The sequence below is a fragment of the Dromiciops gliroides genome, chromosome 6, assembly GCF_019393635.1.
Source record: "Dromiciops gliroides isolate mDroGli1 chromosome 6, mDroGli1.pri, whole genome shotgun sequence".
NCBI lineage: Eukaryota > Metazoa > Chordata > Mammalia > Microbiotheria > Microbiotheriidae > Dromiciops > Dromiciops gliroides.
This window is the reverse complement of record NC_057866.1, coordinates 267666683-267685812: the sequence shown is the minus strand read 5'-3', so window position 1 is coordinate 267685812 and position 19130 is coordinate 267666683. Positions and strand designations below refer to the sequence as shown.

At 38.9% G+C, this 19130-nt stretch overlaps 2 protein-coding genes across 2 annotated transcripts; one reads left to right on the top strand and one right to left on the bottom strand.

Moving 5' to 3' along the window:
• The first annotated feature begins 761 nt into the window (after positions 1-761).
• Positions 762-15226, top strand: LOC122732303 (probable E3 ubiquitin-protein ligase TRIML1). The gene is made up of 8 exons (XM_043972375.1): positions 762-1178; positions 1311-1406; positions 1862-2068; positions 3690-3920; positions 5338-5360; positions 5545-5642; positions 6357-6610; positions 14891-15226. The coding sequence occupies exons 1-8, from the start codon at positions 762-764 to the stop codon at positions 15224-15226; spliced, it is 1662 nt and encodes a 553-aa protein (XP_043828310.1).
• Positions 15227-17722: 2496 nt separating this feature from the next.
• Positions 17723-19130, bottom strand: LOC122732302 (probable E3 ubiquitin-protein ligase TRIML1). The gene is made up of 2 exons (XM_043972374.1): positions 19100-19130; positions 17723-18261 (listed from the first exon to the last, which is right to left on the bottom strand). Exons 1-2 carry the CDS (start codon positions 19125-19127, stop codon positions 17723-17725), a joined length of 567 nt encoding a protein of 188 aa, XP_043828309.1. The 5' UTR covers positions 19128-19130.

Sequence of the window (19130 nt, the reverse complement as noted above, 5' to 3'; positions counted from 1 at the left end):
TAATTACCCCACTCAAAAAAACCCCCAAAACCTAAACTTAAAAAACCAAACAAACAAGGGGCAGCTAGGTGGTGCAGTGGATAGAGCACTGGCCCTGGAGTCAAGGAGTACCTGGGTTCAAATCCGGCCTCAGACACTTAACACTTACTAGCTGTGTGACCCTGGGCAAGTCACTTAACCCCAATTGCCTCACTAAAAAAGAAAAAAGAAAAAAGAAAAAAAGAAAACAAAAAAGAGGACTAGAGATGGGGAGGAGGTAGGAAAGACTCTGGACTTCCTCAGTGATCTTCTTCTTCAAGGATGGATACAGAGTTGTCCCCTGAAGCAGGACTAAGCCTGTGTCATATGTTGCCTTCTTGGTTAATAGTCACAAATCATGGAAGTCTGGCCTGGATGTGGGGTGGGAAGGAGAAGAATTTAGGAAAACTAACCATCAACCCAGAGATTAAAAAAAGAAACTTATTTTAAAAAATACTTGAGAGGAGGCACAGCCATAAGGTAGAATCATACATCACCCCATGATTTCTGTGTCCCAGAAGTCTCAATTCCCTGCTCAAATCGGGGTGGGGCGGACCAGAAAACTGGTTTCTCTGATGCATCTGCTTAGAAGGTGGGGAGGATATGGCTCATTTCTGGTCCAGGTCATCCTCTGCTTCTCAGTCCCTGCAAATCAGTCAGCCCCATAGGTGGAAAATGCCTTCTATAGTATATGAAGGCCCTAATCCAATTTTCACTGAATTTTTCACCCCAGATTTAGGAACATGGATGCTGAAACCTTTTGTGAAAACCTGAAATCGAATTTCACCTGTGCGATATGTTCAGGCTATTTCATTGAACCAGTGACTATACAATGTGGACATAGCTTTTGCAAAGTGTGTCTTCTCAGCTTCTGGAATGAAACCTTCACACCACAGAAGTGTCCTACTTGCAAAGCAATCATTCCATTTGGATACTTTTTGTGCAATAGGAGGCTACAGAATCTGTCAATCATTGGCAAGATGCTTAGACCTCACTTACTGCAGAGCATGAGGGCCCTGACAATCTGTGAGAAACATGGGAAAGAAGAGACTTTGTTCTGTGAGGAGGACCAAAGGCCCTTGTGTGGGCCTTGCTTTTTAAGTACAGAGCACAAGGAGCATAAAGTTCTTCTTTTGGAAAAGGCAGCTGGTCAGTGCATGGTAAGATGATCTGTTCACGGTTAATTCTAGAAAAGATAGAGGGTCTGCTCAAGCCACTATGTCCATGATCAAGTGGGGACACTCTCGGTACAAAACAGAAATTGGAATAAGACTTGTTTTTCCCCCTTGCAGGAGAAGCTCCAAGAGAAATGGAATATTTTAAAGGGTGAGAAGCAGAAATTTCAAATGGAATTGGAAGGTGAGGAAATAAGACAGATTCATTCTGAGGTAAGTATCTGGTTTGTTTTTAGAGGTAAATGTGGCAGGTGTCCTGGCTCCTAAAAGCCCTTTTCAGTTGGAATGCTAACTGATATAAAGGGAAGTATAAAGAACCTACAATGTATGCAGAAAAAAAAAAACATTTTTTTCTACTTGGCTTTAGACAGTTTGGGAAAGAATCAATGTCTAGTATACATTGGCGTATTCATTAATTCCTTTACACAAAACACTCCTGGACTTTCCATCATCAAGTACTCCTTAGGGGGCAAAAGAGTGCACCTTATTTTGGCTGCTGGTGAAAAAAATTGAGGAAGGCAGTTAGTAAAGGTATGTCTGAACGTGGTCCAATAATCTGCTCAGACAGACAAAAGGAAGTAGTAGCTGCAGAAATATTTGATGCTGACCTGGACTCTGACACTCATTGACTCCTCTTTCCTTCTTTTATCCTAATTCTTCTATGAAAGGTGCATGGCGAGACTCTCAAGGTTCTGATTCTATCTGAATATGAGAAAATGCACTTGTTCTTTTTGGAGGAAGAACGACTACAATTGCAAAGATTGGTCAAGGAATCAAGGGACAACTTGGCCAATAGGGAGAGCAAGGACAGCCAGACCCAAGAGGTCCTCAATCAGCCAATGACCTCAGAGCAGCAGTCTGTGGAAATGCTCAAGGTGAGTGACTGATATGAAACCATAACACTGCTTCAGAAAGGAGCCTGAGGAGGTAGTTGCCCTATCACTTCCAGAATGCTGGAAGAAGGGTCACTTCCAATTTTTTCCACTTGACTCTCCCAAATGCATTTGTACTTTTAGGAGCAGGGCTTCCTAGTAATCTGGTGTAGGCAGGCAATAAGTGGAGCAGGGATGGTCAAAGAGTGAGCCTTTAAAATATGTGGGGGCTATGGGTTTTACTCAATATGCTCCAAGTGGTTATGAACTTACATCATGGCTATCTTGACACTCAAAGATAGTGGGACACAATTCCTCGTAGCAAATAATAGTACTGTGGAGTGAGAAAGAGAAAAACAAAATCAGTCAATCAATTAAACTTTTTTGTTTGCTTCGTTTGTTTTTGTTTTCGTTTTGTGGGGCAATGGGGATTAAGTGACTTGCCCAGGGTCACATAGCTAGTAACTGTCAAGTATCTGAGATCTGATTTGGACTCAGGTCCTCCTGAATCCAGGGACAGTGCTTTATCCACTGTGCCACCTAGCCCTCCCACCCCCAAAATTAAACTTCTAAAAAGGGCTTATTTTGTGTAAGGTACCTTGATAGTCTCTGGAAATAAATGTCAAAGGGAAGAAACAACCTTTTACCTTGGGAGATTTAAGTATTTCAGTAAATACAGAACAAATAGAAGAAGAATCAACCACATTTAATTTGGAAGCTAGAACCACAGACATTGAGGACTGTGGGGATTGGGAGAAGCTGAAGGAGGGTTAGGGTTAGGGTTAGGGTTAGGGTTAGGGTTAGGGTTAGGTAAGAACACAACTGACTAAGGCAGAGTTGAAGAGACACTGCATTTCAGGACTGGGAAATGACCAAGGTAAAGGCCCAGGAAGTTTAATAACTTTATAAAACATTGGGGGTCACTTTGATATAAAATAGAGGTTTTACTAAGATTTGGCTTTTCTTGTAGGAGAATAAACAATACTTTAAGGGGAAAAAAGAAGGAAATTCAATTAGAATTGAAATGTAAGTGAGAGAAGCACAACTTAAAATTAGTGTCTCTGGTGTTTCTTGGTGATAAACTTGTAAATATGTTGTTTCTTGAACACTTTTCATAGAAGAAATAGTTAATGATGGAAAGGGAAGAAAGTCTAATTGTTTACTGGAAGAGATCTATATTAATAAACAAAGGTAGTAACACATTTTTGCTGTTATGGATTCACATTTGAATGCATACATATAAATATCTCTAGAAGAACTTAGTGTTGAAACAAACACACTAAAATATTTTTATAAAGAATCAATTTTCTGATGTGTGTTGACCAGTTTTAGAGAGAAACAATCTGTGCTGTACATTTGAGGCCTCTTCCTTTAAAAGAAAATTCTCTCTCCTTTCTGTCATTGACTAATCCTTAGGAAAGGGGCCTTCAAGAGACAGTATACCTTAATGAGCTTATAGGAAGAAATTTTTGCAAGGCAGATGGAAAAGCCCTGTTGGTATCATAGCCAATGAATCTGCTTAGATGGGCAATGGGAATTCACATCAAACACAAATGTTTGATGCTGACCCTGACACTTAGTGACTCTTCACTTCTTTCTTTTATCTTAATATCTTTGATTACAGTTGGACGATCTAGCTGTGATAAAATTGTTTAAGTCTGAGTTTGAGAAAAAGCACCAGGTCTTATCAAAAGAAAAACAGCTACATCTGCAAAAACTGGAAAAGCAAGTAAAAGACAACTTGGCGAAGTTTGAGGAGAGCAGGGCAAGAATGACCCAACATATCAACAACTTGCAAATGGTGATGTCAGAGATAGATAAAAATTTTGAGAAGCTTCCCACTGAAATACTCCAGGTAAGTGCTTTAAACAAAAATTGAGATGCATTAGAACAAGGGAAGAGAAGGTGGAAGGGGAGGGAATTGATATTTCAATTCAAGTACTTGCATATTCAAATACTTGCAAATCTAACAACTATGGGGATTAGACAATCTTTTTCTTAGGAAAGAATTAGGGCCAATGGATTGAATAATTACCAGACAATTCATCCAATTCATTTGTTGCTTCAAGACTCCAATGTGACTCATATCTATTTTCTTAATGTTTAGACAAAAGAATCCTTTGAGGTTGGCAAGAAAATAAGTATTATCCCTATTCTAGAGTAGGAGGGCTCTGAGGTTCAGAGCACTTCAGAGCCTGGCTCAGTACTTTGGTGTTAGAGACAGTATTTGAGCTTATGTCTTTTTTTTTTTTTTTTTGGTGAGGGAAGTGGGGTTAAGTGACTTGCCCAGGGTCACACAGCTAGTAAGTGTCAAAGGTCTGAGGCTGGATTTGAACTCAGGGCCAGTGCTCTATCCACTGAGCCACCTAGCTGCTCCTGAGCTCATGTCTTGATGATTGCAAGTCCCTTAATCTGCAGGCCAAGGAAGGCTTTCAATCTGCACCGATATTGTCCAAAATCATTTGGTCTCTCTCTGGAGGTGGTGATTTCCCTACTAGAGGAAGACTTTAAATGCAGGCTGAGTGATTGTTTTTCTGAAATTTTATAGATGGCAATCATGCATCATGAGTTGGCCTAAATAAGATCTGACATCTGTACCCCATTCTGGTATTCTACTTTAAGCCCAATAAGCAATGTATGCAACAGCACCTCTCTAGTGTTAGATGAGTCAGACCTGGTGGTTTTCTTGCTTCCTTGGGCTTTGTGAAGGGAGTACTTAAGTAAGTTGAACATTGCTAAAAATGAGACCCTGAAATCCACATCTTTCTTCAAGTTTCTGAGCTATTTACATAATTCATCTGTAGAAGGTTTGACAATGTCTCTATTTTCAGAACCCATATTACCCACCAAAACCCACTTGAACAAAGGATGTCTTCCAGTCTCCCAGGCCCTCAACACTTTTCTAATTTATTCACTTTTTGTTCTCTTACAATGTGAAAACAAGAAGTTGTATCTGTCAGATGAATTTTCTGTAAAGATAGAAGGAGATCAGAGATAGTTACAAATCATACTTCTTTCACACTGGAGTGATTTTCCCATTGAAAAGGGGGACATCTGGCATCAAGGCAATGAAAGAGTGTCCAAGGCAAGGTTCTTAGCAATGTTATGGTACTTTTGTGCAATATTTTCCAATAATTTGCAATATTTTCCCTGGAAAATAGTCACCAGGGAGAAATTGGACTGTGGGAAGTCTGTACTCACTAAAAAAAAAAAGATTTATGGGAATTGACTAATAAGTAGAATATTAATTCTCTCTTTTTTCTTCCCTCTAGGGAATGAAAGGTACATTGGAAAGGTAGGTTTCCATTTTATGGCAAAGTGATTCAGATAGGGACGGGATTTGAAAGAAGAGTCTGGATGGATGAATGGGGCTAACTGGGATCCATGCAATTGCAGAACCCTGAGATTTTTTTTTTTTACCAAGATTGGCCTCTAAGATCTCTATACAACCTTTGTAATGAAGTGTGTTTTGCTTATAGGAATGAGGAGCTACTTCTTCAAAATCCAGTAGTTGCTTCACCCAGATGGACCATGTACCCCATCATTGGCATGAAAGAAATGCTGCTGACTTTCCATAGTAAGTCATCCATAGTGACCTCAATTGCCACTTCAGAATTCACAAGAGCTCCCATATTGGTTGCAATGCACTCAATATTGGCTCTCTATTTGCTTTAGAACTCTTTATGTCTCAAGTTGCCCCAGAGAGATTACAAACTCCTAGAAGAGAGCTTTCCCTGGAAGAAGAGAAAAGAGTGAATCCCTCTGTTGGTCAGCCTTTCTAAAATTGGTTTTAAAAATTTTTCTTCCTATATTGGAATCATTATCATCTCTTCCTTTTTGATTATATTTTGAAAAATAGTTCTTCCAGTAGTAGCACTTCTTTCAGGTATATACCACCTAAATGACTATTTCTCTATATCTTTCAATGTGTGGTATACTGCTTAGCCAGAGTTGGTTCTTAATCAAAGGTTGAAAATATTCAATAAATGTCTTGAAACATAACTTCTAACAAATTTAACACTGGAAGCTTGTTAGATATCATGAAGTCCAACTCTATATTCCTCATTTTTTTTTTTGTGGAAATTGAGGTACTAGAAAACTAAGTCACTCACCCAATAAGTGTCAGAAATATGACAACCATCTTGAGAAAATGATACATTTCCAGTGGCTGAGTATTGTGGCTAGAATCCCACAATCTGATGTTGTCCCAAGATTAAGGAATCCTTCTGTTTGTTATTAACCTCTGTACTTTGGAATCCAAGGTGAATGATGCCTTTTCTTTTTTCTACAGGGGATATCTTTCTAGATCCTGAAACTGCCAATCCTCATCTCATCCTGTCAGATGATTTGAAGAGTGTCAAATATGATTCTGTCCCTCAGGCTGTGCCTGACAACCCCAAAAGATTTGAGTTTTCCCCGTGTGTCTTGGCTACACAGAGCTTCTCCTCGGGGAAACACTACTGGGAAGTCGAGGTGGAGAATAAAACAGAGTGGGAAGTGGGCATCTGTAAAGAATCAATCAGAAGGAAGGGCCTTGTCTGTAAGGTACCTGGGGATACATGGACCCTTGTATCCATGATATGTGGAAATATCATTTGCCTCTGGTGTTCAAGTTTTGATGTTTGTGTATGCCAACCCATTCATAAGGTGGGCATTTACCTTGATTATGAGAGAGGTCATGTAGCATTTTACAATGCAACAGAGGGAATTCTAATCTACAGTCCTCCTGATAATGTTTTTCAAGGGCCTATTTGCCCTTACTTTTCTCCTTGCTTTAGAAAGAAGGAAAATACTTCTGGATCTTTATGTATCTGTTCTAGCAGTAATGCTGTGAAAGATGAGAATTACTAAAACGAGATTTTCAAATCCAAGGAACTAAAAACAATACCTACAATGATTTTCCATTCATTAGAACCCATGTTGTGCATATCAATAATGTGTATCATTATCAAAACCAATAAAAATAAAGTCTACCTTTTTCATACTGTAAACTAGTGTGCTTCATGTCATATCAACATTTAGTGTTCAACAACTCACTGATAACTTAAAGAGATAATTTACCATGATCAGACTAGCCAATGTACAGAAGCAAAATGGTTTTCCTATAGCTCAAAACATTGGATGTCACATAAACTTGATCAGTCTAAGATATTACCATACTTCATGTGTATATTTAAACATCTATCTATCTATCTATCTATCTATCTATCTATCTATCTATCTATCTATCTATCTATCTATCTGTCCATATATATGTGTGTATATATAACACATTTCTGTATAACATATGTGTACATGCATATATAAACAAATTTATATACACATATCTATGTATATACAGGTATATGTGACTTTGGACATTTTCCAAGGAATATTTATTTGAAAAGGTAAAATAACAGATATGCTTTGCAACACATTGGAGATATTTACCCCCTCCTCCTTTCTACTAGCTCAGGCCCTAGGTATGGAAAGGGGCTTAGGTTCCTAGCTTAGCTCACTTACACAGAGTTCTGTAGTAATTAAGTCTAAAACTTCCCTCCAACTTAGATCCAGGCACTAATGTTTCTCAGGATTATTATAGTTCCTTTAACAAAGTAAGTGCATAAAAATTGTTGAGATGTATATATATATACACACACACACATACATATATGCATATATATATATTTACCTATGTATAAATTTATACTTGTATGTGACCAAATGCACATATATTTATAGATCTACATATACTATATATGACTTCTGTAAAATAGAATTGCACATCTTAGGAGCAGAAGACTATTCATTCATGCAGACTTTTGTAATAGTGGGGATTTCCAATTGCTAAGGGAATTAGGGACCAGCTTTGCCCCAGACTTACCTGAATATTATGTTATTTCGTTGCTTGAGGAGCTCACCACAATATATTTGTTTCTTTACATCAGTTCATTTCCCTTTTCACTGGTACAAGCATTCCCTACAAAATTTTAGATCACCACCCATCTATGCATGACCACTGTACATATTTATGGGGGTCAGTCCCTGAATAGCAGCATCTATTTTGATGAACATCCTGGAAATTTTTCCAGCAATATAGTAGTAGCTTGAGTTTTTAATTCACTGTAACGTGACTCAGGTTCACATGTTGGCCATAATGAAGCATCAAAGGAAGACTTTTATTGCCTAGTAAATTTCTCCTGTTAACTTAAGAAATCCTTTTATTAACATTGATTCTGATCTTTCCAATGGGATTGTATCTGTCTTTCATTTATTTTTTTGGAAGGTAGACATTTTTCTTTTTAATATATTTTATATATTTTGTTAAATAACTCAATAAAAATTTTATTTTCAATAATATTGAAAAATATTTTAACATTATTTTTTAAACCTTAGTATTTTATTCTCCCCAATTACATGGAAAAATAATTTTTAACTTCCATTTCAAAAATTTTGAGTTTCAAATTCTCTCCTTTTCTCCTTCCTACCCAGTTGAGAAAGCAATCAACTCATTATGCATGTGCAGGACTCTCAAACATGTTTCCTTTGTAGTTGTGTTGTGAGAGAAAACAGATTTTAGAAATCAAGAAAAGGGAAAATTGGAACACTAATGCATTGTTGGTGGAGCTGTGAGCTGATCCAACCATTCTGGAGAGCAATTTGGAATTATGCCCAAAGGGCCATAAAGCTGTGCATACCCTTTGACCCAGCAATCCCACTTTTAGGTCTTTTGCCCAAAGAAATCATGGAAGGGGGAAAGGGACCCACATGTACAAAAATATTTATAGCTGCTCTTCATGTGGTAGCAAGGAATTGGAAGTTGAGGGGGTGCCCTTCAATTGGGGAATGGCTGGACAAGTTGTGGTATATGAATACAATGGAATACTATTGTGCTGTAAGAAATGATGAGCATGAAGAGTTCAGAGAAACCTGGAGGGTCTTACGTGAGCTGATGATGAGTGAGATGAGCAGAACCAGAAGAACATTGTACACAGTATCATCAACATTGAGTGTTGACCTACTGTGATGGACTATATTCTTCTCACCAATGCAATGGTACAGAAGAGTTCCGGGGAACTCATGATAGAAGAGGATCTCCAAATCCAAGAAAAAAAAAAAGAAAGAAAGAACTGTGTAGTATAGATGCTGATTGAACCATATTATTTCTTTTGTTTTGGGTGCTGTTGTTTTTTTTTTCTATTTTGAGGTTTTGCATCACTGCTCTGATTCTTTCTCTTGTAACAGGATTAATGCAGAAATAGGATTAATGTTATTATGTGTATATATATGTGTGTGTGTATATATATATATCTATATGTATATGTATAGAGATATATAGATATAACCTATATCAGATTGCCTGCTGTCTAGGGGAGGGGGGAGGGAGGGGAGGGAGGGAGAAAAATCTGAAATTGTAAAGCATGTATGGACAAAAGTTGAGAACTATCTTTACATGTAACGGAAAAAATAAAATACCTCATACATTAAAAAAAAGAAAAAAAAAGAAATCAAGAAAAACAAAGAAAGTTTTTTTTTTTTAAAAAGGATGCTTCAATCCATATTCAGACACCATCCATTCTTTCTCTGGGGATGGATAGTATTTTTCATCAAAAGGCTTTCAGAATTGTCTTGTATCATTGCATTGTGAAAGGAGCTAAGACAATCACAGCTAATCATTATAGAACATTGATGTTGCTTAACACACAGAACATTTCACTTAGCATCAGCTCATATAAGTCTTTCCAGGTTTTTCTGAGAGCATCCTGCCCATAATTTCTTATCACACAATAGAATTCCACCACAATCGCATACTACAATTTGTTTAACCTTTTCCCATTTGATGGTCATCCCCTTAATTTCCAAGTTGTTGACACCAGAAAAGAGCTGACAATATTGTGTGTGTGTATACACACACACACACACATACAAACAAGCATATATACACACACATGCATATATATATATACACACACATATATATACATATATACATATACACAAACACACACACACACACACACACACTGCATTCTAGTCAAAATGTAGTCAAATATATACTGTAGTCCAAATCATCCATCTTGCATTTCATAATATGCTCTATCTCTTCTTTGGTCATAAACTGTTCTCCTTTCCAAAGGTCTGAAAGGTAAATTATTCCTTCCTCTCCTAATTTACTTACACACACACACACAGACAAACACATACATATGTGTGTGTGTGTGTGTGTGTGTGTGTGTGTGTATGTCCTTTTTCTTTTTTCTTTTGGGATATAGTGGTGTTGCTAGGTCAAAGGGTATGTATGGTTGTATAGCCCTTTGAAATAGTTCCAAATTGTTCTACAGAATGGGTGATTCAGTTAAATCTTCCAACAGTCCATTAATATCTCATTTTTCCCCATATCCCCTCCAATATTTGTCATTTTCATTTTCTGACCTATTAAGTCATTCTAATAGGTATGTGGTAGTACTTCAATTTGCATTTCTCCAATCAATATTGATTTAGAATGTTGGAGAAGCTGTGGAAAAATTGGAACACTAAAGCATTGTTGGTGGAGTTGTGAACTGGTCCAACCATTATGGAGAGCAATTTGGAATTATGCCCAAAGGGTTATAAAGTTGTGCATACCCTTTGACCCAGCAATACCACTCTTGGGTCTTTTTTCCCAAAAAGATTAAAATAAAAAGTGGGGGGGGAAAGACCCACATGTACAAAAATATTTATAGCTGCTCTTTTTGTTGTGGTAAGGAATTAGAAGTTCCGGGGATGCCCATCAATTGGGGAATGGCTGAACAAGTTGTGGTATATGAGTGTAATGGAATTCTATTGTGCTATAAGAAATGATGAGCAGGTGGAGTTCAGAGAAACCTGGAAGGACTTATATGAACTGATGATGAGTGAAATGAGCAGAACCAGAAAAACATTATACACAGTATCATTAATATTATGTGTTGTTCAACTGTGATAGACTAGATTCTCCTCACAAATCCATCTGAACAAGAATGTTCCAAAGGTCTCATGATGGGAAAGGCTCTCCAAATCCAGGGGGAAAAAAAGAACTGTGGAATATGGATGCTGATTAGACGCTACTATTTCTTTTGTTTTTGATGCTGTTGGTTTTCTGATTTGAGGTTTTTCCTTTTTGCTCTGATCCTTCTTGTATAACATGGCTAATGAAGAAATATGTTTAATGTTATTATGTATATATAACCTATATCAGATTGCCTGCTGTCTAGGGGAGGGGGAAGGGAGGGGAGGGAGGGAGAAAAAATTTAAATTGGAAATCTTATATAAAAAATGTTGAAAACTATTTCTACATGTAACTGGAAAATAATAAAATACTTTTATTTTTAAAATAGTGATTTAGAAATTTTTAGATAGATATACAGTGTTTTGATTACTTCATCTGAAAACTGTGAATAGCTTTTGATCATTTATCAATTGGGAAATGGCTCTTCTATAAATTTGATTCATTTATGTTTGAGAAACTTACTTCATTTATGAGAGAAACTTGCTTCATTTTTTTCATATTTATTATTTTTAACTTTATTTCCTACATCCAGTTTCCCCCTTCTTTATTTCATTCTCTCTCCTTTTACCCTGTCCCTTCTCAAATGTGTTTTTTCTTTAGACTTCCTCTCCCAATATGCCCACTCTATTCTTATCCCACCCTTCTCTTACCCCCTTCTCCTCCTAATTTCCCATAGGATAAGATAGATTTCTATACCCAATTAAGTGTGTATGTTATTCCCTCTTTGGGCCAATTCTGATTAGAATAAAATTCCCTCACTTTACCCACCTCAAATGTAAAATATTTTCATGCTTCTTTTATTGGAGAAATTTTACCCAATTCTGCCTCTCCCTTTCTCTTTTTCCCTGTGAATTCCTCTCTCAACCCTTAATTTTATGTTGTGTTTTGTTTTTAATATATATCATGCCTTCATATTCAACTCACACCTTTGCTCTTCTAACTGCTAGAATAATGAGAAAGTTCTTAGGAGTTTTAAGTATCACCTTCCCCAAACTGTCTACTCAATGATAAAATAAGATTTTTTTGTCACTGCCAAAAGTTGAAATATATTTTAAATTTTTTTATTGAGAATTTAATTTTCCCCAATTACATGTAAAAACAATTTTCAGCATCCATTTTTTAAAACTTTAGATTCCAAATTCACATTCTCCCTCACTCCCCATCATCCCCCTTAAAAATTCAAGCAATTCAATTTAAATTATACATGTAGAGTCATGCTAAACATTTCCATATTAGTCAGGTTGAGAAAAGAAATTCAGACAAAAAAAAAAAAAAAACCCTGGGAGATCCAAATTTAGAACGTATTTAGTATTTAGAAAGTAAAATGCAGGGGGCGGCTAGGTGGTGCAGTGGATAAAGCACCGGCCCTGGATTCAGGAGTACCTGAGTTCAAATCCAGCCTCAGACACTTGACACTTACCAGCTGTGTGACCCTGGGCAAGTCACTTAACCCCCATTGCCCCGCAAAAAAAAAAAAGAAAAAAAAAGAAAGTATAATGCAATTCTTGAAAAATTCTTGAAAAAATCTATATTTTTATTCAAAAAAGAATGTTAAAATATGGTTTTTAAAATATCAGTAAATGACATAAATTAGGGAGAAAGTATTTCTCTATTGATTATAACATTTTCAGGAAAACAGAATTTAATTTTTCTTTGGTCTGGGCAATGAGGGTTAAATGACTTTCCCAGGGTCATACAGCTAGTAAGTGTCAACTGTCTGAGGCCGGATTTGAACTCAGGTCTTCCTGAATTCCAAGGTCGGTGCTTTATCCACTGCTCTACTTAGCTGCTCCCAGAATCTTTTTTTTTTTTTTGAGGTGACAAAGGCTCTTTATTTTCTTCTCATGAGAAGGAGGCACCCTAGTGTGCAGCTAGTGGGTGCCTAGAAAGGGGGCTTGCAGGCCCTGTTTTATACCCTAGTCCCTAATGTGAATGGACCCTCCCCTTTTTCATTACTGGTCTGATTACTCAAGGGTTACAATCTACTCACAAAAACTAGCTAATTGGAATGCTGTATTCCCACCCCTCTTCCTTGTATGGGCATAACTCAGGAGTAGACCTTATACTTCCTTATATGGACACAACTCTGAAGTGGACCTTATTGAGACCAGGGCTCCTTGAACCATGTGACCTTGTTAACCTGAGGGGGAGGAGGAGATCTGAGACCTTTGTCCTACAAACAGGTGAGGGGGAGTATGACTGACTATTATATCCACATTGAGAGGAGACAACTAAGCATTTTCTCACAATCCCTCCTCTTTAGTTTTGACTATTTGGCTCCTCTCATTCGATTTATTGAATATCTCCTCTGCCTTTTGGCCTAAATCTATGAATCCTACGCTATCGAGGCAGATTAGAGCATCAGATGACCCTTTTTGCCCCTCTGGGCTGTGTTTCTTTCTTGATTTAGACTCAGATTTGGAGAAATGCTCAGATGCCATGGTAAATGGGGTGGCCAGCCGCACCAACCCACAAGTCCTAGCCCAGTTAGGGGGTAAGATTGGTCTTCCACCACAATACTACCATAGGTGGGCTCAGGGGAGGATCAGGGCTGAAAAATCTACCGAGTTGGTCTCGGTTACTTTCTTTGTTTGGACACAACTCATATTACCCAAGACCAGAAAACCTCTCACCCATCTGGAGAGACAGGCGGAATGGTTTCCTGGGACTTCAACAAAAGTGGGTATGATCTTTTCTGCTATCCTTTTTATTACAGGAAAGAGTAGCTCGAAATCTCTGAAATTCTCACCCTTTGCCAACCCATTCTGGTATAATTGAAGGAGACACCAGAACCCCTCCAGGCTAAAATGTGGACTTTGAGTATGGACGGCTGATCTTCCCAAAACACTGACCCATTCCATCTGAGCATTTGAATCTCCAAATCTAGTCTCTGTCTCCACTGTCTGTCTCACATCCTTAACTTCAATGGCCTGTAAATCAAGAGTTTCAGCGTTTCCTAATTTCCCTTCTGGACTTGGAGAGGTTATTTCTAGAGTCTTAAATTAAATTAAATTAAATTTCTGGCGTCTTAGGGGGATGTAGGATCCATGGGATTTTCAAAGGATATTCCTATTCTTCCTCTGGGATCAGTTCCTCCTTCAGATGCCCATATACCAAATCCTTTTTGCTCCTCCACTACTTGTTTGCCTGAGCAGCTCCCACTAACCCAAAATGTTACCTCCCTCCCCCCTTTTTGTACCAGGCTTGGTATATTGTACATTAAAGTCTTTTTAAACTTCACCCTCAGTAAATCAGATTCCTTATTCACAGTCCACTGCTCATGTGTTGGCTCTGTTTTTTCTTCTGGAAAAGGTTCCCCTTTTACTTGAGAGTAGTGAGTAGTGAGTCCAGTTTCGCTCTTCAATGTCAGTGAAAAGTAACACCAGGAATGGCCCTTCCCAAGCAGGTTATAATTTGTTGCTCTTCCAGGTTCTTATCAATACCCAGTCTCCAGGCTTAACTTGGTGAGCTAGAAACTCTAGAGGAAGAGTCTGGACCAGAAGTCCCTTCTGTCAGAGTAAAGAAACAGAGGCAGAGAGGCCAGAAATATCTGAGAAATATGCCTTTCATTTCTATTTTTAGGAATTCTGTTTCCCTTCCCAAGTAAGGATATCCAAATCTTCTTGGGGGGTTTTACTATTAACATATACATTTAAGGCTTGGCATACCCGATTTTCATTAGACCCAAATTTAGCCAAAGGACTGAACCTCCCTTGAGGGGAACCCCAGCCCATATTAAGCAAAAATATTTTAGCACTCCTTGCATTTTCCTCTGTACTTCTCGAGTTTATCCCAAATTTCTAATTTGTCTCCCAAAGGGCTGTCTTTGGGAATTTTGGGGAGGTGTACTTTCTTCCTTTGCTGTATCACTAGAGGTGGCATTCCTCATCTTTAAGGAACCCTTTGAATTCTTGGGAACCACCCCCACCTGGCACACTACCTGGCATCTCCTGGCACATTACTTGACACACCCAGTGCTTATGGACTCTAACTGCCTGGCACCCTTATTGGCATGCCTGGCACCTATGGACTCTAACTACCTGGCAACTTGCTTGGTGCGCCTGGAACCTACGGACTCTAACCTCCTGGTACCTTGGCACACCCAAAACCAAGAAAGAGAATCCAGGAACCGCAGGATCCTGCAGCAGAAGTGAAAAGCTGTTACAGTGAGAGATTCCACGAATGCCCCATGCTGTTCAAAGCTTTATCTAACAAATTATTTAACATAACAAAACATTCTATAAGTTACCCTCCTCTACTTCTCTTGAAACAAACTTGAGATGTTAAAAACTTCCCCAATCCATCTGCAAAGGAGTGCATAAAGTTATACTCCTATACCCTTCTAATTTAATATTAGACAATTAAGAATCATAAAGAATCTAATACCATTGGTACCAGATACCATGGCCAAATTCAACCTTGTGTTTATCATGCCAGCTGGGGTGATCATCAGGGTTACCATACAAGAACACAAGTTGCCAAGCCTCATGGAATACAGGGCGGGGGGAAACGAGTCCCCTCTCCCCGTGGATAGTTGGCACCTTGTTTGCTCAGATCTGATAAGTCAGAATAAAGGCAATTAATGTAAAAGAATGAAAATCTCTATGAATAGAAAACTTTTATCTGAATCAATGAGGAGGAGGGCAATATAGGTACCAATAAGTCCAGATTAAAACAACAAGATCCCCTTCACAGTTTAGTGCAACAATTTGGATGCCTTAGTATTCATTTCTTTGCAACAAATTAACTGTCAAATAGAATGAGCCTCCTAAATCCCACAAGTATTATAGATACATAACTTTCTCTTTTCTAAGAAAAGGCACTGAATTCACACTCCCCTTTCTCAAGCAAATGAATTGCCTGGGGCTAACGGATCTAACAGACTCTTGAAGGAGCCATAGGCCTCCCCCACATTCCCCAAGCAAACCCTTTTATTTTTCTAATGGGCCTAGTTTACCTGAGAAGTTCCCTGGGGCAAATTAAAAGAACCTCCTCCCCAGGAAACCAAACCAAAGGACAGACACACCAAGTAACTCCAGGACCACCACCCTTCACTCCAGGCTCCCCCACCCCCAGGGAAGACAAGATTCGGTGTGGCTGCTATCCCTATGGTGTGAGGGGGAGAGAGAGATGACCTAAGAGATCCGGAGACACCCCTCACCCAAATTCCCTCAGCCACCACCAGTGGGGGATGGCCTTTCCACAAAAATGTAACCCCTTCAGTCAGATGATGACCCCACTGGACCAGCACCACACACACATACACATACACACACATACACACACACACACACACACACACACACACACACGCACACACACACAAATGTCTGCTCATCTCGACTCAGGGAGAAAGGCATTCCAGAGAGCCATGCCTCTGCACCATGCTCTCTTCTCAAGAGATGAAATTCAGGGACCTCTCTCCTGGCTTTCCCCCCCAAACAAAACATTATACTAAACCCCAATAACATTTTGCTCTATCCTCCCAATCCTGGGAGATAAGTTTTCATTCATAAATTTACCCAATACCCCTGCAAAATATGTATAGCAATGACTCCCCAACATGAGCCTAAGAAACCAGAGCTCTGGCTTTTCCTTCCTCCCCACGAGAGTCCCTGTTTTGATAAATTTGTATGCCCTTGGTGAGCATCCTCCACCCTGCATTAGCAATTTCTCTGCTGAGTTCCTTGGACTCAGGAGTTGGGGGTGGCCCCCTCAGGGTTCCGACCATCACTGGCAAAGAGCACTGGGAGTGCTGGAACCGAGAGGGCCCCACATCTCCTTACATCTCTGTGAGACCTCCAGTTGTGAGGGAAAAATCCATCCCCTTCTCAATAATTCTCAGGAACTCAGCAGGGAGGTGACAAAGGCTCTTTATTTTCTTCTCATGAGAAGGAGGCACCCTAGTGTGCAGCTAGTGGGTGCGCCCCAGAATATTTTTGAAAAGAGAAATTGTGATGTACATTAGTTAATGACTAAGTCACTTTTTGATCCTCATAGAGATCTGTTAAGGGTATTTGCTAACAGAAAATATGACGGGATTTTTTATACAGGGACAGGCTACAGCTAATGAAATTGTGTTTTTTTAACAAACCAAAGGAGGAGGAGGAAGAGGGGGAGAAGAAGTGATCAATACCTACTATAGTGGAAGAAACGTTTCCAGGATGGCCATGGAAATATATTGTGCTTTTCAGGGACCAAACCCAATAAATATGTATAGTGGTGATGCATAGATGTGCTGTGATCTAAATATTTGGAGGGAATGCTCATTCCTGTGAAAAGGGAAATGAACTGATATAAAAATTGATGTTGTGTTGACTTCCTGAAGCAATGAAATACCATAATATTCAGGTCCCTTTGGGGCAAAGTAGGACCCTAAACTATATAATTTACTAGTCTGAGCATCACCAATTCTCTCTGTGAGTTATCAGTAAGGTGTTAAACACTAGGTGTTGATGCAAAGTGAGGCACACTAGTTTTGATATTCAATATCAGCTTTTTATTGTTTTTATTGTTTTTATAGTGATATACAGCATCATTGATATACTCAACATGAGCTCTAATGAATGGAAAGTCATTTTAAAGGTTGTTTTTTGTTACTTGAATTTGAAAATCCCATTTTAGCCATTCTCATTTTTCATATCATTCTCCTAGTTACTCCTGGGGCAGACACATAGAGAACCAGAAGTCTTTTTCCCCTTTCCAAAGCAAGGAAAGAAACAAGGGTAAAGAGCCCCTTGAAAACCATAATCTGCAGGACTGTAGATGAAAGTTCCATCTGAAGCATTGTAAAAGGCTATATGGCCTCTTTCATAATCAAGGAAAATGCCCACCTTAGAAAGAGGCTGGGTTACATGAACTTTATGATTGGAACACCAGAGGCGAAAGGTATTTCTAAATGTCAAGCCTACAAGGGTCCGTGTATCCCCAGGTAACTTGGGGACATGACCCTTCCTTCTGATTGATTCTTTACAGATGCCCACTTCCCACTCTGTTTTATTCCCCACATCTACTTCCCAGTAGTGCTTCCCTGAGGTGAAGCTCTGGGCAGCCAAGACACAGAGAGCAAAGTCAAATCTTTTGGGGTTGTCAGGCACAACCTGTGGGACAGAAACATATGTGACACTCTTCAAATCTTCAGACAGAATGAGATGAGGATTGGCTGTTTCAGGATCCAGAGTTATGTCTCCTGTAGATAAAAGAAAAGCATCATTTACCCTGGTTCCAAGATTCTGGAATTTGATTAACAAATTGAAGGATTTCCTACTACCAGCCAAAGGAGTTATATCATTACTCTTTAGGAGGATGTCCTGTTTCTCAACATTCTTTTGTTTGTTTTTTTGTTTCTTTCTTTCTTTTTGTGGGGCAGTGAGGGTTAAGTGACTTGCCCAGGGTCACACAGCTAGTTTCAAGTGTGTAAGGCCAAATTTGAACTCAGGGCCTCCTGAATCCAGGGCTGGTGCTTTATCCCCTGCACCATCTAGTAGCCCAGGGTTGTCCTGTTTCTAACACTCACTTGGGTGAGTGACTTAGTTTGCTGGTAGTCCTCAGTTCCCTTAAAAATGAGGATGATTCAGATGGAATTGATGACTTTTAGGATCCTCCCAATATTAGCTTTATGGGTGACTTTATTCTTTAAGGCATTCCTTGGATGTTTAACAACCTGTGATTAAGAAACAACTCTGGGCAAGCAGTAAACCAGGCAGTGAAAAATAAAGAGAAATGGTCATGTACGTGATATGGCCCTGAAAGAGGTACTGCTATTGACATAATGATTTTTCAATATATAATTTAAAAGGCAGAGATGATAAACATTCCACCTTTTAACCTATTTTTAAATGTCTGACCACAGAGTGATTCACTCTTATCTATTCTTCTAGAGAATACTGAATTCAAGGAGTCTGTAATCTCCCACAGGCAACTTGAGAAATACTCAGATCGATATTGAATAGGGTGCCAATATAGAGCACATTGCAAGCCATATTGGGGCTCCTGGCAATACTGAAGTTTCAATTGAGGTGACTTACTGTGGAATTTCAGCAACATTTCTCTCATGCC

Excerpts from the sequence above, each read along its gene's own strand:
- LOC122732302 (XM_043972374.1), bottom strand. The coding sequence starts at position 19,127 with ATGAGAGAAATGTTGCTGAAATTCCACA. Across the intron at positions 18,262-19,099 it reads AATGTTGCTGAAATTCCACA|GAGACATAACTCTGGATCCT; the intron begins GTAAGTCACCTC and ends TTTTATCTACAG.
- LOC122732303 (XM_043972375.1), top strand. The coding sequence starts at position 762 with ATGGATGCTGAAACCTTTTGTGAAAACCTGAAATCGAATTTCACCTGT. Across the intron at positions 5,361-5,544 it reads ATGAAAGGTACATTGGAAAG|GAATGAGGAGCTACTTCTTC; the intron begins GTAGGTTTCCAT and ends TTTTGCTTATAG. Across the intron at positions 5,643-6,356 it reads AATGCTGCTGACTTTCCATA|GGGATATCTTTCTAGATCCT; the intron begins GTAAGTCATCCA and ends TTTTTTCTACAG.